A 26,488-nucleotide genomic window follows, 5' to 3' on the forward strand; every position below is an offset into this window, starting at 1 on the left:
TGCAGCTGTCAGTTTGCCTTTAGCAAATTTCTAAATACAAATCAGCCAAAAATTTACAGTTTGGAGAGTAAATGCTGTCATTAACTAAATGTATAATGTATTTTAAAAATATACTACACACAAAAAAACATTGGATTCATAAAATATTTCATCAGTCGTATTCCTCAAATAAAAGGGGATGATGACACAATCTTTGCGAGATGGAGGGTATTTGATTTCTTTGGTCCTCAACTCGTGGCTCAGACACTTAATTTAGGATAAATGGAGTTCGCCTGCCGTGCAGCAGGTTAGTTCTGAAGGATTTGTTGCCATAGAAATTTACCTGGCTAAAAGGTGAGCCACTTTTGTGGTACAGGTTGTCTCGAGTTGAACCCAGAGTTGACCAAAGTTACCTAGCTAAGTCCTCAAACCTGATTCGTAGTATAGGGCTCTGAACCCAAAATACAAGCTTGTTTACGCCAATGACTGTAAGCAAATATAAACAAACCTGTATAGCCTCAAAACACGGTTAAAACTATAATGTKGATATCATRGATGGTCAGTCCTTGCATCCATAGCTCGGTCTATGAATTTGACAGTGGTTACATTTACTGTTGTTTTATTTCTTTACCTACCTATTGTTCACCTAATACCTTTTTTGCACTATTGGTTAGAGCCTGTAAGTAAGCATTTCACTGTAAGGTCTACACCTGTTTTATTCAGCGCACGTGACAAATAAACTTTGATTTGATTCTCCAGGCCCATCCCTCAGCTTTTTACCAACACACAGGCCGGGTGGCCACTTTGTTATTGCTTCAATAAAAGGAGTCTTGCTAGAGGTAGGCGTCCATGTCTGTACAGTGGGGTTAAATGACTTGCCATGCCACTCACATCACAACCAGCAATGTGAGAGGGATTGGCATTTATCAATAACAGAAAGCAGACTTGACCAACGCTCAAAGCCAAATGGCATATGTGATGAGCCCCAGTAAGGGATGGACACCGACTCCTCTGTATGACAGTGTAGTCACTCCAAGAAATATGTAGGAATAATAAAAGGGCACTASGTTTTACATTGAATTATAGCTAGAACAACCGGTATAATTACCGGACACCGCAAGTATGCCATTTTGTTATCCGAGACAAAAAAATAAAGTGATAGAATAAATGGTAAATACCACCATAAAATATGTACTTACTTATAAAAAATAATTACACCCAATTATTCAACTGGGAACGTTAGTAGGTTGACTACTCTGGCATAGAGCATATGTAGGCTAATGTAGCGAGGCCAATTTTGTATATCAAATACTTGAAGTAAAAAAGAGGACGCACCTGGTTTGACGGTCTTCAAACGAATGGGCTCCCGAAAGTGGCGAATGACAGCATGCGTGTCGCGGTTTGTAAGTCCACTGACGGGTGTTCCGTTGATCTCCAACAAAACGTCACCAAAATAGGGCATTGTACCGACGTGGCACAACATCACATCCAACTTCATCTGGCCCAGGTAAGGGAACTCTCCGTGTTCAGCACCCCCCAGCACCTCCACMACATTGCCGAATTCTCCGAGGCTTCCCCATGACACGGCACACTCCTGCACCTTGCTGGACCAATGTTTCTTCTTTTTCAGTGTTCTGGACATACTGTATCTTTTTGATGTGGTTCGTCACTGATCTGAAAGTGTGTCTTTGGTTTTGCTTTGTTTCACAAGCACTAATGCAGGAGAAAATATGGGCGAACAGAGATTTCTGATATTGAGTTATTCACTGGATCTGGTCGGAGTTTAATTTCTCTGTTGTAATTGAGAATTCACTTTTTCCGGGTAATGTGTAAATACATGTCGTATTGTCCAAGAAACCACMGTAATGCTGGAGTAGCATGACTTCCAATAAAATTCACTATGCGGGCTACATTAGCTGGCTATTCCACTGAAAATACGTCCGTAATATTGCAAAACTCTCAATGGTCTTTGTGCGTAAAACAGTAAATAAGACAGCAATACAGTGCCTACATAAATGCATCAATGTGTTTCAGCCTCCCCATCACCTTATCATAGGTTGGTTCTTCTCCTAAACCTTTGGATGGAAGTTGTCAAAACAAGGTATCCACTCACCTCACCATAGACTGCGTGAGAGACAAATCTTCTCGGAGATTTGGGACATCGGAAGCCGTATATTTAGTGCGTCAACGAGAGTGCCTTTATACCTGTGACAGAAAACTGCTGGTGTCGTTATCACAGCATTCACTTAATGGTAATTTATTCTCGTTCCAGGTCGTAGTTCGCATCCCACACATTTTGATGATGACAACCGCGACTGCATCCCTCGCTGCAGGTTAAACACACCTGGCACGGTGGCAGCGCCAAGCAAGATGCGCGAATCCCGGAACGCCCATTTATGCAGATGTCACTGCGCTCCGCTCAAATCAACAACCTTTTACACGGGCTCCATCCCTCGGTGTATAGTAGCAGAATGAACACTAAAAATGATTGCATACACATTATAGTGGGTCACTTTAGCAGTCTTGTATAATAGTAGGCTAGATAACGCAACGGTAAAGTAGTGTATAACTGTATAAATCTTTTGCCAACAGAAAATGGCATATGCCAGCAAAACAATCAGACAAAAAAAACTATGTGTTATAAACTAATAACTTAGTTTGTATAAACTACGTATAACCCCTTTATACATCCTTATTACGTTTTAGGAAAATATATAAATAGATGTTGCATTCTTGCTCTCAATACAGACAAGACCTACACTAATTGCATGGCAGAATTATTTGGGTGGAGGTTGAATCCTGTAATGGATAACAGAGATCTAAATACACAGTTGCTGTTAAAATTCATACAATTTTGAACACCAATTGCTTATAATCCAGGTGTGTATTATTCCCTGTCTCCACAGTGCCACCATCTGACTATTATTTTTATATAACTTCAATCCAGCAGAAGTGGAGAGGTAAGGCACATTCATTCAATAAAAAAAAATGTATACAGTAAATTGTCATTACTCTCTCTTCCCTGTGATACATATATTTGCTAAACTGACATGGACAGTGTGATTCAACAATAGGCCTAAGTCAACCTCAACAAATTGCTGGCATCATGTGATAGTTAACTCACTTTGTAGTGGCAGAGAAGTCAAGAAATGTCAAAGAAATCCAGACACACCCAGATATTTATTAACTTACTCTCTGCAGTGCAGCCTATACGGTGTGTCACGTTCCAAAGTGCTTGCTTCTGCATACCAGCATTTATCTGGATGAAACATAAAATCTTGAGATGTGTGTTTGGTTAGTGAGATGTCAGCCTGGACATTGTATTTAATAATTAGTTGACTGGTGGAGGGTGGTGAGCAGCACTGCCATGATGATGCCTTTGGTGAGGTCTAGGAATTGACTCACTTACACCCAGTTCTGTTCTACCCACCCTGAAAAGTACAAAGACTCAATGATTAGTCAAACTCTGATACTTCTCTACATACTCTGTTCAACAGCAGCAACATATGCACCTAATGGTGTTGGTGTGGGAGGAGAAGAAGGCATACTTTTTAAGACCAAGATCCGTGAAAATACCTTTTAAAGTTGGCATGGACTCATTGCAGATGGCTTGACTATTGACAATTTTTTTCTTACTTCTTCAAAGCCTATTTCCACATAGTACATTTTAAACCACATCTGGCCAGAATGATCACATTTGTGATTGTTTTAATGACARCTACATATCAAGAAACAAAAATGTTCTTTACAGAATATACAAGTAGTCAAGATACAAAAACACACTTGACAACAAAATGCAAAACTTTGATAACACAGAAAACAAGCAGCATTTTAAATATTGCCAGAGCCTTTCTGATGAACTTTGGTATAAAGAGAAAAAAAACAAGATAGGTAAAARAAAGTTTGTTTTAAACACAAATGCATGTCATGTGGACATAGTTGAGCTCCCATTAGAAAAGAACAGTCACCATACAAATCCATATATACACTGAACAAAAATAACCGCAACATGTAGTGTCTTTTTTCATGGGCTGAAATAAAAGATCCCAGAAATTTCCCATATGCACAAAAAGCAAATTTCTCTCAAATTCTGTGCACAAATTTGTTTACATCCCAGTTAGTGAGCATTTATTATTTGCCAAGATAATCCATCCACTTGACAGGTGTGGCATGTCAAGAAGCAGATTAAATAGCATGATTACACAGGTGCACCTTGTGCTGGGGACAATAAAAGGCCACTAAAATGTTCAGTTGTGTCACAACACAATGCCACAGATGTCTCAATTTGAGGGAGCGTGCAATTGGCATGCCGACTGCAGGAATGTCCAACAGAGCTGTTGGCAGATAATTTAATGTTAATTTCTCAACCATAAGATGCCTCCAATGTCAATTTAGAGAATTTGGCAGTACTTTCAACCGGCCACACAACCGCAGACCACGTGTAACCACACCAGCCCAGGACCTCCACATCTGGCTGATTGGCTGGGCCTGGCTCCCCAGTGGGTGGGCCTATGCTCTCACAGGCCCACCCATAGCTGCACCCCTGCCCAGTCATGTGAAAGCCTTAAAATTAGGGCCTAGTTAACTTATTTCAATTGACTGATTTCCTTCTATGAACTGTAACCTAGTAAAATCATTGAAATTGTTGCATGTTGCTTTTATATTTTTGTTCAATATAAAATCCAACATTCAGTAGAGCAAACCCACAATGGACTCGGATTAGAGAACTGTTTCTACCGGATGCATGGAGTGCGTTAAAAAGGGGAAAAAAGTGATTAAGCTATCGGCAACAATTACTACCTTGAATTGAAATGCTTTAATTATCCAGCAGAAAATGCAATCTGTGTATTAGCTCTATTCATGCCAATATTGAATCCAGTGGCATGGGGTTGGAATGATTTATTTTGGTATACAGGGGATGACCTGGTTTATAGAACTTCAAAACCATGGACTTTTGAAAAGAAGCCACAACAAAATTCAATTGTGTACAAGAATCATGTGCAAATTTGGTAAGTCACGTACCAGAGACAAAGAACAGTTTGAGACCAACTGCAACATTGACAAAAGGAGTCCTTTTTGATCAAACTCAAAATACAAAAATGTACCAGATGCATTATCAAGCAAAGTCACACGGAATGTCTTATCAAAAAGCTAYGATTTTAGCATGAATGCATTGTGTAACATAAGAAACAATCCTACATGGAGATGTATAACTGTCAACATGGTAGAGGCAGGAATAAAAGCATAGTAGTTGACATACACGTAAAAGAAACCAGCAATGAAAGTGTGCACGAGAGAGAGGAAATGCAATCATGTTTTGCTGAATCGGAAGTGCAATAATTGTGAGATTTCAAAAGGTGAAAAAGAATGACTAAAGGACAGATTCAACCAAACCAGTCAGGGCAATGTTCATGTAGTATCTTTGTTTGTATAGCCTTCACACATCTACATCTTATTCTGAAGTATCTATGTTCCATTGCCAAAATGATTGTTATTTTATTTGAGCAAAGGAAACAGGTGTGATTTAAATGAAAGACAACCCTTATTAAACAACTTGGTTTTAGCTAGATGAAATTTGTACCAACATTTTGGGCCAAATCCTGACTTGAGATCTACATGCTTTCCACAATGTTGCGGAAGTCAAGTTAGGAATCACCCTGGAGTGACTACAAACATTCTGACATACACACAAAAAAACAAATCTAACTTACTGCAGGTCAGGACAAAAATAATTCCAACTACCTTCTTAGGGTTTGAGGGATGTAGTTGTGAAAAGACAAATGTTTAAATCCATACAATACATTCTTCACAGTCCCAAGGTTAAATCTGGCCAGTATCTAGGGKTGATGAAATTGGGGGTAAAGGCATATATTATCAATTAGGAATCTAAAATGGCATACTGCATAATAAAACACACCAWGTATGAGGTAAGTGCCTGTAAAATAACCTTTTGAGAGGAAATGATGATCAGTGCATATGTGATTAGAAACCATAGGGTTACCTGATGGAGGGTTACTGAGAATGCCTGTTGAAATCCATCTGAAAGATGGCCATTAAAAAAAGGCCACCTGAACCATGATTGTCAAAATTATGTGCAATACCCAATATTTTCTTTGCTTGGATAGTGTGTTTTCATACAACAAAAAAACATGAGCAAYGACTGCCTCTATTACGACTGCCTCTATTTGACCCAAGGCAAAACAATCTTAGCTTAAGAGACATAGATAATAGGTGAAAATTATATCTCACACACACATCTAGGGCCATTGTCTCTGGGTTTGCATAATAGTAGACGATTACATTCAATACAGATGGCTAGAGGGATTCATTCAGTGATCCTATAGGTATGTACCACTCACTGCTGAACAAGAAACAACTGGAGTCTCTTTGACCCCTCTAGTCCTGGACGAGAGGAAGCTATGTCCTGGACTTTTAAATTAAAATCACTAAGGTTGCTCCAACAAGACTTTACCAAGAATGTGGCATCTGCAAGCAAAAAGCACAACAACTGGGGCATCCATCAACACTGCTGYCATTCCACCTTCAGTATGTCGTGAGAGCACGTTCAAATGTCTGACATCTTAAAAGTCAAAATGGCAGCATCCAACATGGCTCTTTGACACATACATTCATAGCTTCCTCTAGAATGAGAGGGAGGAAGGGGAGGTGGAGGGAATCAGGGGGCGTCATTCTCAAGCCCTAGATATGGTCCTTTTTCAAAATCATAGGAGCAAATAGTCTCTGCGTGACTGAAATAATCTAAATATACATGAAAGCATTTTTGGCAGAGTGGTCTTTTTGGAGGTAGTGGCTAAAGAAGACCCAGTGAGAGAGGATGGCAGTGTGTATAGGGAAGGGGGCAGAGCTTTATGTGGGGGCTTGGATGTGCTCCTGAGACGTAGTCCTATAAGAGGCACTTCTGTGGTACTGTGTGCTCTGGGGAAGGGAGAGCTCCACCTCCACACTCCTCTCCTCCCCTCCCTCAGCAACTGAAGATGCATAGGGAGTTGTGTGCAGCGTCACTGGCTGCTGTGACAGACCTGGTTGGGGCACTGTAGACAAGTCCTCCCCTTCGCCCCAAAACGACCTGGGGGGAACATCTGCAGAGACCAAACAGACATCAAATCMAAAAAATGTAATTGTATTTGTCACATGCGCCAAATACAACAGGTATAGGTAGACCTTACAGTGAAATGCTTACATTACTCAACAGAAAGGATTTGCATCCATAAAGAGGAGCTCATAGACTTGAACGTGTCGGTGCCTGAAAGTCTGCGAGCTCACGGTTTAGAATTCATGTCTGTCAGTTCGTTGTCAGTTCACAGTATGTCTGAGGTCACTGTTAGATAACAGGTCTGTGAGATCACTTTCCAAACATATCTCTGTGAGCTCACTGTTGACATGCATGCCACTAAGGTCTGTCAGACAGTCTGTAGCTGATCTCTCACCGGTGCTGTAGTGTTGTTCTGGGGGCCAGAGGGCTTTGCTCAGCCTCTTGGTGAGGAAGACTGAGGAGTTGTGGCTGGTGAGGAAGACTGAGGAGTCCTGGTTGTTGATGAGGCTYTCCAGGGCTGTGTCCTCATGCTGGCCTCGCTGCTCCCCATAGGGCTCCTTGGGAAGGTGGGCCATGATGCCAGAGAGACCCTTGTCCAGGGGGTCATCCTTGGCCAGGCAGGCATAGTACTCCCGGGTCCGAGAGTACATGTTAGCGTTGTCGTAGCAGTCCGAGCAGATGACCAGCGGCCCTGCACCACCTGTTGAGGACAATCTATTTCATCAAACTCTTGCTCTATAACAAACCACACTATCTGATGGAGACATAGACCTTTCAACAAAGCCTTTCAACAAAGTGTGATGAAAAAGCCATTGTTCATCTGTGCATTTAAGAGGATACATACAAGAGATTAATACGGTGTTTGTTGGTTCTCATAACTAAACCGACCTGTCGACACCCCAGCCAGTCCCTCGCAGGACTGCCCAGGATGGAAGCTGCTTTGTCCCGTGAACAGAGAGCCCACACGGCAGTGCAGCATCCCGTTGGCCTCGGTGTCCACCTCGCTGCCTGTGTCACTGTAGCACACACCTGGACAACACACAAACAGGATGGTGACTCACTCAATAGTTGACCCATCATTTAAAATTCAGAACAAGTTCAAGTTAGTTGGGAACAGATCTATGAACTGATATATATAAACAATAATTGACATCAATCCATTAATTTCCAGCCATTACATTAAATACTTGCTAAAAARAAGAATGCTCAATATATGAGTCATTGAACAAGTCAGCCTTGTGCAGACTCTGCCACGAGGAAACAGAATCAATAGATAATCTTTTCTGTCCATCGGTGGTTCGCTTTTGGAGTCAGGTCCAGGAATAGTTGTAACGTCATAATGTCAGAGTTCAGATGGACCTGCAAACTGTATTGTTAGGGGATCTGAAAAACCACGATCAGTCAATGGGAAATATCGTTATACTCTTGGGTAAAGTATTGATTTTTASGGCAATATTGGTAGAAAGAGGAAATTAGGAATACATGCATATTTAACTACATTAAGTAATGTCCGTTAGTTTACTCCAATCAGGGTAGGGATGGTAGGGTTGGGCGAAGAAAAAAAAAAGTATATTATTTTTTAATCATCACAAAAATAAAGGGTGATTAGAAATGATGCAAACAATTAAATTGATAACCCAAAATCCATCTGCAATATTAAAGCTGATCTGCCCCCTAAAAAAAAATAGCAGAATAACAGTCGGACTGAGTACAAAAACAGATGGGCCTCAGATGAAGGAGACAGATGGTGAATCTGGGAAGTAAGTATAGTTAAAGTTACCGTCAGTTCCCTTGTGGACGTAGCCAGTTCCCTTGTGGACGTAGCCAGTTCCCTTGTGGACGTAGCCGTTGGACAGTGGTGGCATGAGCTGCTGGTGGCTCCCTGCTTCAGAGTTGCTGTATCCCTCCTGAGGCTCAGACAGCGTTCCCTGAGAGGACAGGTAGCTGGGGATGTCTACCGGCAGGTTCATCTCATCTGAGTTGGTGATGCTGTAGTCCTCGCTCTTCCTTCGCATGTGGTAGATGACGATGACCCAGACTAGCGAGGTTCCCACCACGCAGCAGACCACCACGATCACAACGATGCCCACCGTGTTCCAGCTATCCTGGTCGTAGCCGCCCGCAGTGTCACAGTTGGGAGAGGGTAACACGCTGAGGTAGATGTGGCCGCGCTCCGTGCCCAGCGTGTTGGACATGATGCACGTGTACTTCCCTGTGTCCGCCGACCCCGCGTCCACGATGATGAGGAGCTGGTTGGCGGCGGCGAAGAAGTGTCGCTCGGTGAGGACCAGGGGCCCGTCATCCTTGGTCCAGTTGAGGCGGGGTGCTGGGCTTCCGCCTGCGATACACTGGAGCACTGCCGTCTCCCCACGAGCTACCGCCCTGTCCTTCAGGGGACGCATGAAGGACGGAGTTTCTGGGAGGAGAGAGATTTACATTTAACATACAGTAGTTCACATTCAATGATCATTTATCAAATTATAAACAGATGTGATTCATAAAGAAACTCTAAGGTCAGTAAACTATGCCGGGCAGGTAAGAATGAAGCTCACCTAGCACAGTGAGTGTAGCGTTGGCAGACAGGCTCCCTGCAGCGTTCTGGGCTGTGCAGCTGTACACCCCCATATCCTCCGTCTTTACATTGGCAATGAAGAAGATGTCATCGTCTGGCATGACGTGCATCCTTCTCTCCCGGGCAGCAGGGAAGTCTGTGCCCCCGTCTTTCTGCCAGGCGATCTGGGGGGATGGGTGACCCTCGGCAGCACACTCCAGCCTGGCCATGGTGCCCGTGCGGATGGTCAGGTCCATCGGAGTCTTCAGAAAGGACGGCAGCTCTGAGGGAGAGGGAAAACGAGAAAAAAAAGAAGTTAAGAAACGGATGAAGACAGCTTTCAATAGATGTCTATCGAAACAACCATGCAAGCTCGAACGTCAACAGCTAAATACCAAGGAACAAGTCAGATATTAGTCAGTAAAAACTCTTTAGGAGAGAAAACCAAAAGTCTATTCACCATTGACTGTGAGCTTGGCCCTGTTGGAGTAGTTAGAGCCAAAGTGGTTCGAGACAACACACTGGTAGCGTCCCTCGTCTGTGAAGTTGACGTTGAGGAGATGCAGCACGGTGGTGTAGAACAGCTTTCCCTCCTGGTAGCGGGCGTAATTCTGCACCTCTGCATCGTACAGCACCTCCCCGTCCTTCCTCCAGGCCGTGGCCATGGGGGAGTCACTGCTGCTTGAAGCCAGGCAGCTCAGAGTCACATTGGTCCCACGCAGGGCGGTGGCGGTCTCAGGGTGGTCAGTGATCCGGGGCTTTGGGAAGTCATCTGTGGGAAAGAGTGGACAGAGGGGGCCATGATATTAAATAAATAAGTTATGGGATAATTGTCCCAGTACGTGAGATCTGGTCCAGACTAGATAAAGCAGGGTAGGTAGCTAGGTGACTGACCACAGACCAGCTCCTCCAGGCTGACAGACAGGACGTTACGGCCCAGCAGGCTGGCAGGGTGAGCACACATAGCGGAGACAGACTGCAGGAAGCGGTTGTCAGTCAACCATGGGCCCAGCCATTGCAGTTGGCAGTCACACAGCAGGCTGCTAGTGTTCAGAAAACTGAGGACAGGRCACACAGTCATAATATCACATTATTCCATCATTCTTGAATTTGTGAATGTATTCTATACAGAAAATATTATTGTAAAATCTGCCACAAGGACTCCCAAGACACCACCTCAGAAATTAGTACTTCTTACTCACAACACTTTTAAGTTCATGTGAGACAACGAATCAGGGTGGATGGACATGATCCCATTCTTGCTCAGGTCCCTGTTGGTGAAAATAAATATGAATGAAGTGCTTCGCTAGCACCATGACACTATCAAAGTGGCATCTTATGATACTAGCACAATAAAACAGATGCACTGGGGTAATCAGAAACATCTATCTCGGTCTTGAAGTGATAGCTGCTGAATCGTCTTAATGGAGACCAACCATCCCTCAGAGTGGCTTGGCTATGGCGGTACTTACAAGTGCTCTAGTTCCTCCAGACTCTCAAAGGCTTCCTTTGTGATAGATTTAATCTTGTTCCGCTGTAGAATCCTGGGGAATAAACAGATTAAATATGCCAACAAATATTCTGCCAATATCAGTATCCATAGCAACAAAAGTAATATATTATGCAGATGCAGCACGGTGGTGTAGAACAGCCTTACAATGTGTTCAGCTTCTTCATTCCAACAAACACACCAATGGAATCCTCAATGGCCCAAGAGATCTCATTATTCCGTATGTCTCTGAAACGCAAACAGAAATATGTAAGATTTTTTTTTTCTTTTCCCCAGAATAAGAAGCACAAAGATCACCCTGATCTGCATTGCTTGGTGACGACACAGTACAAGACAGATAGAAGTTCATTTCTGCTCCGGGTGTCCAAACCAATTTGATTCATTTGGCAAATGTGAAGTGGCATACTTTCCAGAGTGTCATAGCTCAGTGCTCCTGCAGTTCTGATGAGGGGATTAATTGGCTGTGTTTAGCATTGAACGGTTCATGTGTCCTTCTAAACCCACAGAGGGCTTGTGTTCACAGGACAGGTCATGGGCGCTTTTTCTCCTTGCTCATGCCTTGGTGGATCTCAAAGGGCCTTAACTCTCTAATTCCCCCTGCTACGGACAGCCCAGGGATGTGTGCTGACCCAGAGCCCTGACCTCCCTCTTTATGCAGCTCAATGCCTTCTTGGAACTCAGCATGTCAATGAATGTGTTAGTTCCCCCTCCTCCACTTCCCAGAAGTGGATGAAAAGGTAGTATTTTGTTAATTGAGCCTTTCTGGTATTCTTCATGCCTCAGAGGTCTTAAAAGCTAAATTATGCGAATGAGGGGTTCTATACTACATGTAAAGACAAAGACATGACGACGAGAACATAAACGTTCTACTTACTATACTGCAGTTTAGTGGTCTACCATACAACAGTCTAATAGAGTACCAGTACACTAGGGTACTACTAATTCAACAAAACGAAGACAGGACCAATCTGATATATTAAAAAACAAAGGTTTTTATAGAGTGGTGCGAGGTTCTTACAGTGAGCGCAGATTGGCCAGACTGCTGAAGACTCCCTCTCCCAGGTGGCTGATGGTATTCTCTCCTAGGTTCAGGTTCTCCAGAAGGCCCAGTCCAATGAACGCGGTCTCCTCCAACCGGGTGAGGTGGTTGAAGGACAGATCTCTAAGGAGGACATCCCCAGAAGACAAGCTTGGACAATAGTCTTCGGCAATCATACTGTACTAAAACATCTTGGCCCCTTAAGAATGAGCTGAAATCCATGTGTTAACATCAACATAAATGATCTGCAATACACCCTCCCCAAGTCCCAAATAGATACTGGTCTTTCAGCTTCATAAAGGGGTAACAATAAACCCTAACGCACTCCCGTCTCAAACAGTGGGAGAAAAGTGGGGTTGGGGTTAGAAAGAGAACACTCACAGCTCCTCCAGCKTTTGGCAGAACTCCCAGGCGTCTGGTCGGATGATGCTGATGGTGTTCTGGTTGACCCGCAGAACATGCAGCATGTGCAGGCCATACAGCCAGCCTTTGTTGACCTCCGTCAAATTGTTGTGCTCCAGCTCTCTTAGAAAACATACAATTATTTTTTGCCCAATAGAAATTACTGGTAAATAATATAGTGTCATTTTGGAGTCACTTTTACATTAATGTGGATACTACCATGATTACGGTTAGTCCTGAATGAATCGGGAATAATGTGTGAGAAAGTTACAGATCACAAATATCATACCCCCAAGACATGCTAACCGCTCACCTTTACAATAACAGGCGAAGTTAGTATTTTTTTGGGAGGGGGTATGACTGTCTCTTATACACATCTAGATGTGTATAAGAGACAGCTTTAAAGGTTAGCATGTTTTGGGGACATGATCCTTGTGCATCTAACTTTCTCATTCATCATTATTTACGATTCATTCAGGACTATCTGTAATCATTGTAGCATCCACATTAATTTAGAAGTGTTTAGAAACAGATTATATTCTTATTAAGAAAATGAAACAATACATTGTTTACCATTCATTTCTACTGGACACAAAATAATCTGAAACACAACCAAAACAAACAGCAAATGCATCCAACAATCATTACGTTCTAGGAATATGGGACCAAATACGAAACTTCAAACTACTTTAATAGACATAAGTTAATTTGTTCCAATACTTGTGGTCCCTTAAATGGGAGGACTATGTATAAAATGTGCTGTAATTTCTAAACTGTTCACCCGATATGGATGAAAATACCCTAAAATTAAACCTGACAGTCTGCACTTTAACCTCAGTCATTGTATCAAAGTGCTGGAGTCAAAACAACAAATGTGTCACTGTCCCAATACTTTGAGCTCACTAGGGTTGGACGATGTCTGGAATGGTCCCATCCAAACATCTTTGATATACGATTGTATCGTCAATTTTTTTTTTTTACCCGGGGGTGGGGGTGCATCGTTGTGTTGCCTAGCAACACAGTAACCAATCTGTAATGCAGCCTGTGTCAAGCATAAACCTCTGCTCATTAGACTACATTGTGGAAATCATCTTACCAATAGTGTATTTTCTTGTGTGCAAATAATTAAATAAATAAACCAATCAATATGGTGATATGTGGTACCGATAACTTTGAATGGTGATTTGGAACCAAACGTTGTAGGCCTACAGTGTGATACGAGACCCCTTTCATTGGTGATTTCGGACAATTTCAACTGAGATCGAGTACGCTTGTTCACCATAGCAGACGTCGCTGGAAAGTCTTCTTGGGAGAGCTAAGCAAACAGTCACTCAGTGAGCAATAGCAGGCCAGCACAGGAGGAGATGATGACACACTGGCATGGTGGAGGGGGAAAAAGGGTTGATTTCCACTCTTGGACAACGTCGCCCTCAAATACCTCCATCTGTGCAAAAAAGCGTTCCGTCTTAACGTGTTTTCAGTAGGCCCATAGCATGTAATAWTKTTACTCAAGTCCAGAATCTATTAAAGCCAKAAAAAGTGAACAGGCTTGTTTTCCTTGCCAGAAACCTTTAGAAAGGTTACCATATAATGAAAAGAAAAACAGTCTGGATGGTTATTCATTGCACTTTTTAATTTGTTTAATTTCCAAAGCCTRTATCCACAGACGCCTCTTATTTTAAATAAATGTAGCCTAGGTTAGAATATCTGTTGTATGCCTTACACTTTTTTGCACTGTAATTTGTGGTTAATTTAGAACTTATTTTATTTACTTTATTTATTGTCATTTGTAGCCCATCCAAATGTGGGTTATTCTTTTTATAAGCGGCATTTATTTATTGTTCCTGCTTATCGAAAGCACTGCTGTGGGAGCTTATGTAATGAGCACCGGTGATCAGCTCACTGGTCACCATAGCAACACCCACCCGTAGCACGCGCTTCAGCAGGTATATTTCACTGGTCATCCCCAAAGCCAACACTTCCTTTGACCGCCTTTCCTTCCAGTTCTCTGCTGCCAATGACTGGAAMAAATTGCAAAAATCACTGAAGCCTTATATCTCCCTCTCTAACTTTAAGCATCAGCTGTCAGAGCAGCTTACCGATCGATCACTGTACCTGTACACAGCCAATCTGTAAATAGCACACCCWACTACCTCATCCCCATATTGTTACTTATCCTCTTGCACCCCAGTACATCATCATCTGCACAGCTACTACTCCAGTATTAATGCTAAATTGTAATTATTTTACCTCCATGGCCTATTTATTGCCTTACCTCCCTACATTTGCACACACTTTACATAGACTTTMTATTGTGTTATTGACTGTACATTTGTTTATGTGTAAMTCTGTGTTGATGTTTTTGTCACACTGCTTKGCTTTATCTTGGCTAGGTCGCAGTTGTACTTGTTGCAACTGGCCTACCTGGTTAAATAAAGGTGAAAAAAATTAAATAATGAAATGCCCATTGCTCAATTCAAGGATATGAATAAACACYTCAGTGCTTGAGGCGTCACTACAGACACCCTGGTTCAATTCCAGGCTGTATCACAACCGKCCGTGATTGGGAGTCCCATAGGGTGGCGCACAATTGGCMCAGCATCGTCCAGGTTTGGCCRGTGTAGGCCGTCATTGTAAATAAGAATTTGTTCTTAACTGACTTGCCTAGTTATATAAATAAAAAAGGCTACATTTAAAAATATATATATCCCACAATAATATAAATATCTGTTTAGAAGTTTAACGTGTACAAGTTACATTTACTGCACATTTTATTGAATTACATTTTTTATTTMGTGTAGGCCTATATTATTGGCTGTTTGGTTTGCAAGGATTTTCCGGCGGCACACAATTTATTTTTCCTAAAGCTTTGGTCAGGTGGAGGCCAGAAACTTATAAGGTTTGTTTAAACTTCCCATTCGATTATTCTATCTTGCAATTATTGGTTCTCTCCCTCATTATTACCATATCATGTTGATATTTAGGCTATTCACAAACATTTCTGAGATAGAACTCTTTTACTGGGCTCCTAGATTCATTTGAAAGTAGATCATGAAATATATGCTTAGACCAACAAGTCATATTCAAATAAAATCGAGATTGGGAGAAAAAAAGGGAAATTAAGCTCATAAAACAAGCCAGACAAAAGGCGTGTCTGCGGTAAAAGGCCCATGATCATCCGACATTGGCAAGGTGAGCGAGATAAATGTTCTGACATTTTGCACAGCTTTTGACACTCTCCACTCCGTCTACAATATACATACATTGTAGGCCTACTCTTGCATTATGTTAAATAGTAGGCTAAGTCTACCTACATATTTATTGAAAAAGGCTTATGGCAAATAGGAATAAGTAGGTCATTTGGCTGCGAGCTGCACTGTTGTGCGCTGCCCGACTGCGGCGGTGCCAGACATGTTCAAATATGTAAAAAAAAGTTTTAATATATAAAAACTATCGTCTGTCACATCACGTTTTCGTCGACAACGTCTGTCAAACATAGTTGATTTCCGATTGTATCGTAATATAACCCAACCCTTAGARCTCACCATCTCATCGGTGTMATTTCCAATTGGAGCAAATTAAGCATAGTGGGCAGAACAAGCAAGGAGGTGGGCATAACCAAGTACAATCTAGCGAGAAACTATTGGCGTTTGTAACACTCCTAAACAATGCTATTTTTTTTTTTACTTTGGCAAAGGGTCAAGTCCACTAAACTTAGTGCACTCTGTTTGTAACAGATTGGAGTTTTGGGAAAGAAAACTGAATTGGGAGCAAACGTTTCAAAATGAGAAAATTTGCAGAATGTTGGCCAAGTATTATCTAGCTCCATATTCATATTCACTGGACTTTCTCTTATCACCATATTTGATGAACAGATGCTTCAGATTTATACATCCTGTGAGACATCTGGCTCCTCCTATCTGTGCAAATACTGTACTGATCTTTCTTATAAAAGACTAAAAGGCAGAAGAACTCACAGCTCCTCCATGTTGTTGAGCCCAAAGAAAGCGCCATCCATCAGCTTTGTGATGCCATTCCGCTGCATCTTCAGTGATTTCAGTAAGTCCATCCCTTTGAAGGTCAGGCTGTCCACCATCTTGATCTTGTTGCGCTTTAATTCCCTAGGGAAGAGTCAGAATCAGGCAGTTTAGAATAAGTTGTTTCAACTACTATAAAACAGTACTACATACTGAATCTGTGAAATCTAAAAATTCACAATCACGAATGCAAATTGTTTAAAGAAAATATATTTAACTAAGGATAGTCCCTCATGCAAAAGTATTGAACACATTCAAAAGCTTAACATATGTAGACTAAATCATGTAAGAAACCAACCATCTAGCGAGGGTCTGGTAATTAGGTTTGCACACTGCTCATCATTGCTATGGAAATAGTTTGACTGAAGCAGAACATTGACTTACAGGAACTGCAGCTGGGGAAGCCTGAACACTTTGTATGGTAGCAGTGTTATTCTGTTCCTGTTCAGCTTCAGAACCAGCAGGGAGCTGGAGATGTTGTCAAAGCAGCCAGGTTCAAGGACACTGATCTTGTTATTGCTTAAATTCCTGGGAGATAGAGATGCAGAAACATTCAATCAGGAAGGGCGATCAGTTTACTTTTACATTACACCTGCATGTATACATTCCAAACACTTTAAGTTCTTTATTTTGGATTAAGAAGTCACATTAATACAACATTAATAAGCCAATAACAAGTAAAGTAGAACACACCCTTTTGGTTGTAGCTGAAACAACCATCTCCTCCCTCCTTAGAAGTTGTCTACTATAGTTGGAAAACAATGCCACAGGCAGGACTCACAAGTATTTCAGCTGCATGGGTGGGAAGGCTCCAGCCTTGATCTCTGAGATGGAGTTAGATGACAGGTCAAGTGTCTCCAAGGAGATGTATGGATGCAGCTGATGCATCCACAGCTCCGAGATCCGGTTGTGGACCCTGTGCACAATGAGCAGTAATGTACATAATAATCAACATTAATCTACATAAATATACCATCAATGTGTATTTATGCCCAAATCATGGCATAAGAATGCAGGGTAGGACAGAAGTTACCCGGCCGGTGATTCCTTTCTTCCGAAACTTCCCCTATTGTATAGTGATGGTAAGTTCAGCTCTTTTTACTGACTTATCTTTTCAACTCATTCAGTCAAAATAACAAATCTTTCAACTCATTTCATTCATTGGAGTCAGTCATGCCCATAGCATGCGAACAATGAACTGACAACTTGAAAATCGTGTCATGATTCTACAAGCCTCTCGTTCACCATAGGGGGCTTATTGCAGCTGTTATTCGTGACAGACGTGTAAAACGTGTGCTTTAAACAACGTACATTTGTTGATAGGCATGCAAACACATAAGATTATTCCTTGATACATTAGAAACGAGGTCGAGACCAGTTGTGATCGCAACTGGACTAGGTTGTGAACGACTCTTGGCGGAATGCATTGCTTGACTGAGATGAGGGTGATAAGAACAATGTCGTTGGCGAACTGCAGCCCTCCAAATAATTCTGTCCAAAGTTTGTTGAGCAGAGGCTGTGTATGTTTTGGTTCTACAAAGCTGTGTCCATAACCGTCAATAAATTGCATTCATTCTTGCACCATGCGATTAATTGTCAGTTCTAAACATGCATTTTTCTTCTCTATGCTCATGATCTACACTGAACAAAAATATAAATGCAACATGCAATCATTTCACAGTTCATATAAGGAAATGAATGTATTAGGCCCTAATCTATGGATTTCACATGACTGGGCAGGGGCGCAGGCATTGGTGGGCCTGGCTCACCAATCAGAACGAGCTTCTCTCCACAAAGGCGCTTTATTACAGACAGAAATATTCCTCAGTTTCATCAGCTGCCCGGTCTTAGACGATCCCGTAGGTGAAGAAGCTGGATGTGGAGGTCCTGGGCTGGCGTGGTAACACGTGGTCTGCGGTTGTGAGGCCGGTTGGACGTAGTGCCAGATTCTCTAAAACAATGTTGGAGGTGGCTTATGGTAGAGAAATAAATATTAAATTATCTKGCAACAGCTCTAGTGGACATTCCTGCAGTTAGCATGCCAATTGCACACTCCCTCAAAATTTGAGACATCTGTGGCATTGTGTTGTTTGACAAAACTGCACACTGTCCCCTGCACAAGGTGCACCTGTGTAATGATCATGCTGTCTAATCAGCTTCTTGATATGCCACACCTGTCAGGTGGGTGGATTATCTTGGCAAAGGAGAAATGCTCACCAACAGGGATGTAAACAAATGTGTGCACCAAATTTTGGAGAAATAAGCTTTTGTGCGTATGAAATATAAGACCCCAGAAATGATTCAGTTTATGAAAAATGGGACCAACACTTTACATGTTTCGTTTATATTTTTGTTCAGTATATCTTCCTTCGAGCATWTGGCAGACAGTTGGTGGTCAAAACAAGTCTCTGGAGCCGCTGAGCCGGAGAAGCGTGTATTAATCCTGCTGTAGGACTCATTGTGGCCAGCACTCGCAGGTCAAACAAACTATGGCACGCATACTACGACAGGACACCTAGGAATCATAATCACACAACTTACAGAGAGGAGGAGAAAAATGTTTGACTTACAATGAGAGTGTTGTGATGTTTGGGGTAACTTCTCCAAGGTATGGAACAGTTGTCAGATCATTATGATTCATAGTGCTGAAAAAGATTCCATTAGTTATTACAGAGAATTCCAGACACCTTTCAGTGGACCTTGCAGCTGCTTTGGCATCTTTACAAGAAAAACTAAAATGATCACATCCAGATCAGTGGCGGTAAGTGCCTGTCATTCATATTCCATTCACCCAGCTCAATGTAACATCAATAGAATTAGGCTACTTCATGACACTCAATTTCACAACACTCATCGTGAGGTTGCTACAACCTAGTCTACGAATTAAAGTTTACAACGTAGGTGCACAGGTCGAGAGAGAAATTACTAATCCAGGACAGAGTGACACATTCAATACCGCCTATGCACACACTTGCATGCATCTAGTTGATCTAGGGTATAATTATTAGTTCAAACAGTTAAAGAGTTTCTATTGGACAAATTCAGGTATGTTTATCCCCGTTTGATTCTGTTTGCTTCCGTTTAAGAAACATTTTTCAAGAGAATCTGCGTAATGAATACCTGAATACATTGATCACACAAACACAGTTCACTTTCATAGCAGCCACATACAAACAGCATGATCACTTTGCTAGTTGTATAATTCATTCGACATCTACATGCTCTCCTCCTCTCACCATTTCCTTTCGCTTGTGGACTTCAGTKCACAGCACAGCTTTCCAAGCCAAAACGTCATACCCTAACTGCTAAACACAGTCTACATYATCATATTAGCTAACGTCATAACCAACATAACTACTAGAACTAATGTTTTAGTRAACCCGTTACAATCATGCAGTACAGTTTACAACAGCAAGCAGTTTTGCAGTTTATACCTGCGGGCCCCAGTGGCAATACATTTATAAAACCAAAAGATTACCTTGACTTGGAAGAGTTCCAGTGTTGGATAGCCTTGGCCAGCTAGCTAACATAGCACCCCTCTCTGTTTGAGTAGGCTAAACGAGCTAGCTGCTTTCGCTAACTAAGTAAGTGAAAGTTAAGCAAATACAAAATATAGCTAGTGCTCTCTCCCTCTTGCTTCTTCATTTTTTTATCAATTAATTTGTTCCAAACTGTTCAACTATTGTCTCTCTGAGTCAACTAACTTACTCACCACATTTTATGCACTGCAGTGCTACTAGCTAACTTTAGCTTATGCTTTCAGTACTAGATTCAATATCTTATCCTTTGAGAGGACAACATGTCAGTTCATGCTACAAGAGCTCTGATAGGTTCGAGCAGGACGTCATCATAGTTACTGTATAAGCCTTTGAAAGGGAGTATGAACCATGAGCCTCACGTTTTGTATTGAAGTCAATGTACCCAGAGGAGAAMGGAAACTAGCGGTCCTCCGCATACACCATGGTGCTATCCCRGAGATTGCGGTTGAGGTTACTGTAGCGCGTCATTGCAAAACAGTGTGTTTTAAATCAATTATTTGGTGACATTCATATATTTTGTATCGTTTTCTGTTTCACTGTTTTTATTTTTCTGAAATTCACTGAGGATGGTCCTCCCCTTACTCMTCTGAGGAGCCTCCACTGATCCACATATATATCTAGCTAAAGCACTTGACATAACGTTAGACTTCGCTAGCAAACTACCATGGCCAGGTAGCTTGAGGAGCCACTGCAGCTTGTAAACAAAGGTGCTAGCTTGTTACCGATAGGCTAGCTAATATTGGGCTACTTACAGATGAGTTATCCCATGAGGTGGATCCAGGGGGGCCGCTGACAACCTTTTCCTATTGCAATCCAGGATTTGGATTTCGTCTGACCCCCTTGGACAAGAGCATGGAGCAGGGCAGGAATCCAGTGCCCAGCAGGCACTCAAACACAACAACAAGAGGGCCGGGGGGATGGGCCAGCCTTCCGCCATTTTAAAAGTCTAACTATCAATACGAGGCTAGTTAGCTTCTGACAATTATAAAATGTCTAACCGACAACACCAACCGATTCATATAACTTCATATTAATAAAATAAACCCCCTCTTTCACATGAGTCGAATAACATTGCGAAAGATTTTCTTCCAACTTGCCCATGGCAGCCCAGCTCAGATTTTTCCTCCTTTCCCTTAGAATTTTCTTCCGCTTCCAATCTCATCACAAATCCCAAGATAAGTGGCTAGCAGCTAGCATTCTTAAAGTAAACCTGAATGTCGATGTTTCCACGGACCAAGTTCATTTGACTTCATATCAAACAGATGTGGATCGTGCAAAGTGTTCTGACTAAACATATTAATTATCTAGCTACCAAAGTATGATTATCGCGAATTATGTTTCGAAGGAACAACAATAGCGATAAAATATAGTGAATCCTGCCTCTTTAGAGCATGTTTACAGCTGTCCTATTGGTCAGTATGCATGCTTCTCAATTATTTTCTCTTAACTGATTCGATTTTCAATAATAAATAGCTAGGTACTGGTTGAGAGAACGTCAAAAGCTCTAATTTTATAAAGAGCTCATGTCATGCACACATTTGTTTTTGATGTTTTACAAAAGTAGAAGTTGTAGAGCAGTCTGGGCTGGGCTATATTATTATCCCGATAATAAGGCAAACTCAAGCGGCCTGGCCCCGGGCCACATTCAGTTGCAAAACGTTCTCGAACGTTGCAGATAGAAAACCATGAATAGAGCCGCAGTGATTCTTTATTCGCAATGTGGTTTCASAGCATGTAGTATTATTCTGTATGTAAATTCGAGACACCACGTTTAGAGTATGTTACCTTTTGTATGGTATGTATTTCACATTTTAGTCATTTGGCAGATGCTCTTATCCAGAGCGAGTGTATACATTTGTGTCAATTTCTTATATTTTAGTATTTGCAATTCGTTAAACATGTTACGAATTGCAATACGGACAATATGTTAAGAATTTGTTGTGGCTAACATTAGCTAGCTCTAGGGGTTATCAGAGGGTTAGGGTTAGCTAACATGCTAAGTAGTTGCAAAGTTGCTAATTAGCATGACATTTGAACATGCAACCTTTGGGTTACTAGACAGGTATTATAGACCCACCTACATACCTTTCATGTTTGCCTTAATAAGTAACCTATCTTATGTAACCATAACATACTCATTTGAGTGTCCTGGATTTGCGTGTGCTATGTTACAGTGGGGCAAAAACGTATTTAGTCAGCCACCAATTGTGCAAGTTCTCCCACTTAAAAAGATGAGAGAGGCCTGTAATGCCTGTAATTTTCATCATAGGTACACTTCAACTATGACAGACAAAATGAGGGAAAAAATCCTGAAAATCACATTGTAGGATTTTTTATGAATTTATTTGCAAATTATGGTGGAAAATAAGTATTTGGTCACCTACAAACAAGCAAGATTTCTGGCTCTCACAGACCTGTAACTTCTTCTTTAAGAGGCTCCTCTGTCCACTCGTTACCTGTATTAATGGCACCTGTCCACAACCTCAAACAATCACACTCCAAACTCCACTATGGCCAGACCAAAGAGCTGTCAAAGGACACCAGAAACAAAATTGTAGACCTGCACCAGGCTGGGAAGACTGAATCTGCAATAGGTWAGCAGCTTGGTTTGAAGAAATCAACTGTGGGAGCAATTATTAGGAAATGGAAGACATACAAGACCACTGATAATCTCCCTCGRTCTGGGGCTCCACGCAAGATCTCACCCCGTGGGGTCAAAATGATCACAAGAACGRTGAGCAAAAATCCCAGAACCACACGGGGRGACCTAGTGAATGACCTGCAGAGAGCTGGGACCAAAGTAACAAAGCCTACCATCAGTAACACACTACGCCGCCAGGGACTCAAATCCTGCAGTGCCAGACGTGTCCCCCTGCTTAAGCCAGTACATGTCCAGGCCCRTCTGAAGTTTGCTAGAGAGCATTTGGATGATCCAGAAGAAGATTGGGAGAATGTCAGATGAAACCAAAATATAACTTTTTGGTAAAAACTCAACTCGTCGTGTTTGGACGACAAAGAATGCTGAGTTGCATCCAAAGAACACCATACCTACTGTGAMGCATGGGGGTGGAAACATCATGCTTTGGGGCTGTTCTTCTGCAAAGGGACCAGGACGACTGATCCATGTAAAGGAAAGAATGAATGGGGCCATGTATCGTGAGATTTTGAGTGAAAACCTCCTTCCATCAGCAAGGGCATTGAAGATGAAACGTGGCTGGGTCTTTCAGCATGACAATGATCCCAAACACACCGCCCGGGCAACGAAGGAGTGGCTTCGTAAGAAGCATTTCAAGGTCCTGGAGTGGCCTAGCCAGTCTCCAGATCTCAACCCCATAGAAAATCTTTGGTGGGAGTTGAAAGTCCGTGTTGCCCAGCAACAGCCCCAAAACATCACTGCTCTAGAGGAGATCTGCATGGAGGAATGGGCCAAAATACCAGCAACAGTGTGTGAAAACCTTGTGAAGACTTACAGAAAACGTTTGACCTCTGTCATTGCCAACAAAGGGTATATAACAAAGTATTGAGATAAACTTTTGTTATTGACCAAATACTTATTTTCCACCATCATTTGCAAATAAATTCATAAAAGATCCTACAATGTGATTTTCTGGATTTTTTTCCCTCATTTTGCCTGTCATAGTTGAAGTGTACCTATGATGAAAATTACAGGCATTACAGGCCTCTCTCATCTTTTTAAGTGGGAGAACTTGCACAATTGGTGGCTGACTAAATACTTTTTTGCCCCACTGTACGTCTAGTCTATGAGACCAGTCTGTTATTCTACATGTCAGAGAGGGATGTTTGTGTAAAGGACATCACGCTGCTTTGCTTAGCAAGTAACAYTTCCTCCCGATTCGGCCCATWCCTGGCATGAACTCGGGACATCTTAACCAATCCGCAACCTCAAAAGCTAGCTAATGAGGCAATTCAAGCGGGAGAGGAATACGTTTCACACATCCCCATGTGCTACTACATTCACCCCACAAACTTACTCAACAGTGACCCCAGCGTTGAGCTGAGAGCAACTGTAGATACAGGTCACGGTACCACTGTAAAGGATGGCATGCTGCTTGCTTAGCAAGTACCACTTCCTCCCGATGCAGCCCATACCTGGCACGAACTCGGGACCTCTGCCTCATAAACACACTTGACCGCAGTCCTCAAGCGTCTTAGCCGATCACGTCACCTTAAAAGCTACCTAATGAGGCAATACAAGAGGGACACTTAAGGCTGAGGATATAGTTTCACACTGTATCTCAGTGCTAGAGGYGTCACTACAGACCCTGGTTTAATTCCAGGCTGTATCACAACCGGCCGTGGTTGGGATTCCCATAGGGCGGCACACAATTGGCCCAACGTCGTCCAGGTTTGGCCAGGTGTAGGCCGTCATTGTAAATAATAATTTGTTCTTAACTGACTTGCCTAGTTAAATAAAGGTTATAAAAATAAAAAATAAATTGAAATGTGCTACATTTGTTCTATAGCACATTTTTTATCCAAAACCTTAACTCCAGCTGAACATGCCCCGAGTTCCAAAAGCATCATAAAGGGATACTTCCCCCAAATTTCCAAATTACATAGGGCGATTTCAGAATAACTTTTTGCATTCCTGTCTTTTGTAACCTCTTTCGACATCTATCTCACATACATATTAGCCAACACRTGATACATTTCTGAAATCCTCATGATGTTTCCTACTCACACACACAACAGTTTGTTTGTATAACATATTCACAGGAGGCATGACACATCAATTTGTGTACACTGAGTCAAAACCATATTTTCACTTCGCATTTGGTAGACTGGGACAGCAGGTTAGATAAACTKGGACACCATTATTATAGTCCTAATTGTACCCCAGGGACAATTCAATTTTGTGTGATTAAGAAACATCTGATCTATATAGACCTATATTTATATTGATGTCTGAAGAGGTTACAGAAGATGGAAATGCCAAAAGTGTCCCACTTTTTCTGAATTAATTTAAATAACAGTACTAATTACAGTACTACGAGAAAATGTTTTAAGAATATAGTACTACAAAAACCAGAGCCCCGCCTAACCTAGGTACAGAGGGTCCCTAACGTAAACTGGATCTCTTTCTTCTGTTGAAAAAGCCTATAAGACTGTCAAACTATAGCTACTCCTTGCTGTCCTACTTTAGCTAGCTATGGCTGGTAAAGCTGAACAACAACAAAARAATGACTGAATTACAAAATGTAAACCTGATATTGGCAATTATGTATTTTGATGCACCAGTACACAGTATGCACATTTACATCACAATTTGGCACAGTGCATTATTAATGACAGTTTTATAATCTAAACATCACCTGAGAAAAAACTACAATATGTCACTGAGCTTACCATGTGCTTCGCAGGGTGAGCTTCCTGTTTGAAGCTTGCTCTGCACCCTTCTATGTCAAGTGATATGATTTTTATCATGTGGTTTCTCTGCAAAAGCTTAGAAACAATAGTTTAGATTGTCTTTTGTCAGACTAAGAAATAAATGTGCAAGGATTAAACTGTCTCAGTTTATATGATGTCCCACTCTTTCCCGAATTCACTGTTTTGGTTTCCTTACCCTGTAAGCAGTCTATGGACTAGGTATGACAGCAATCCATGCTTTGGTTTTGTTTACCTAGCCATTGTTTCAAATGCTACCATTTTAGCACTCGCGGCACAAATCCAATGCAAGCCAATGGTACCTATATTAGCATTTCCACGCTTCATGTCCAAATCATCTATGATGAATGAGAAAGTTTCAGACGCACAAATATTATACCCCCAAGAMATGCTAACCTCTCACCATTACAATAACAGGGGAAGCTAGCATTTATGGGGGGTTATGATATTTATGCCTTTGTAACTTTCTCACTCATCATTATTCACGATTCTTTCAGTATTGTCTGTAATCATGGTTGCATCTACATTCATGTATAAGTTAATGTAGAAGTGATCATAGTGATTCCAGAATATAATTAAAACAGGTTAATATGCCCCACCAACATTAGACAAAAAACTGTAATATCTTATGTTTCACCGAGTAGTGGCTGAATGACGACATGGATAACATACAGCTGGCGGGGTTTTCAGTCCATTGGCAAGATAGAACAGCTGCCTCCGGTGAGACAAGGGGTGGCGGTCTGTGTCTATTTGTAAATAACAGCTGGTGCACAAGACATTTTGAGGTTTTGCTCGCTTGAGGTAGAGTATCTCATGATAAGCTGAAGACCACACTATTTACCAAGAGAGTTTTCATCAATATTTTTCATAGCTGTCTATTTACCACCACAAACCGATGCTGGCACTAAGACGGCACTCAACGAGATGTATAGGGCCATAAGCAAACAGGAAAATGCTCATCCAGAGGTGGC

General features: G+C 41.8%; 1 protein-coding gene across 3 annotated transcripts; it reads right to left on the reverse strand.

Moving 5' to 3' along the window:
• Nucleotides 1-3,662: 3,662 nt before the first annotated feature.
• On the reverse strand, nucleotides 3,663-21,533 carry LOC111967955 (leucine-rich repeats and immunoglobulin-like domains protein 2). 3 transcript variants are annotated; one of them, XM_023993423.2, is made up of 17 exons: nucleotides 20,864-21,533; nucleotides 19,143-19,217; nucleotides 17,354-17,488; nucleotides 16,957-17,100; nucleotides 16,513-16,656; nucleotides 12,515-12,658; nucleotides 12,113-12,256; nucleotides 11,242-11,322; nucleotides 11,057-11,128; nucleotides 10,787-10,855; nucleotides 10,479-10,642; nucleotides 10,045-10,356; nucleotides 9,586-9,867; nucleotides 8,814-9,449; nucleotides 7,922-8,062; nucleotides 7,428-7,733; nucleotides 3,663-7,079 (listed from the first exon to the last, which is right to left on the reverse strand). In XM_023993423.2, the coding sequence occupies exons 1-17, from the start codon at nucleotides 21,046-21,048 to the stop codon at nucleotides 6,847-6,849; spliced, it is 3,267 nt and encodes a 1,088-aa protein (XP_023849191.1). In that variant the 5' UTR covers nucleotides 21,049-21,533; the 3' UTR covers nucleotides 3,663-6,846. The 3 variants fall into 3 exon arrangements, with proteins under 3 accessions (XP_023849191.1, XP_023849208.1, XP_070301171.1); XM_023993440.2 differs by lacking the exon at nucleotides 20,864-21,533 and adding an exon at nucleotides 20,051-20,785; XM_070445070.1 differs by lacking the exons at nucleotides 16,513-16,656; nucleotides 16,957-17,100; nucleotides 17,354-17,488; nucleotides 19,143-19,217; nucleotides 20,864-21,533 and adding an exon at nucleotides 13,815-13,888.
• Nucleotides 21,534-26,488: the final 4,955 nt, after the last annotated feature.

Source organism: Salvelinus sp. IW2-2015, linkage group LG1, assembly GCF_002910315.2.
Source record: "Salvelinus sp. IW2-2015 linkage group LG1, ASM291031v2, whole genome shotgun sequence".
Lineage (NCBI taxonomy): Eukaryota > Metazoa > Chordata > Actinopteri > Salmoniformes > Salmonidae > Salvelinus > Salvelinus sp. IW2-2015.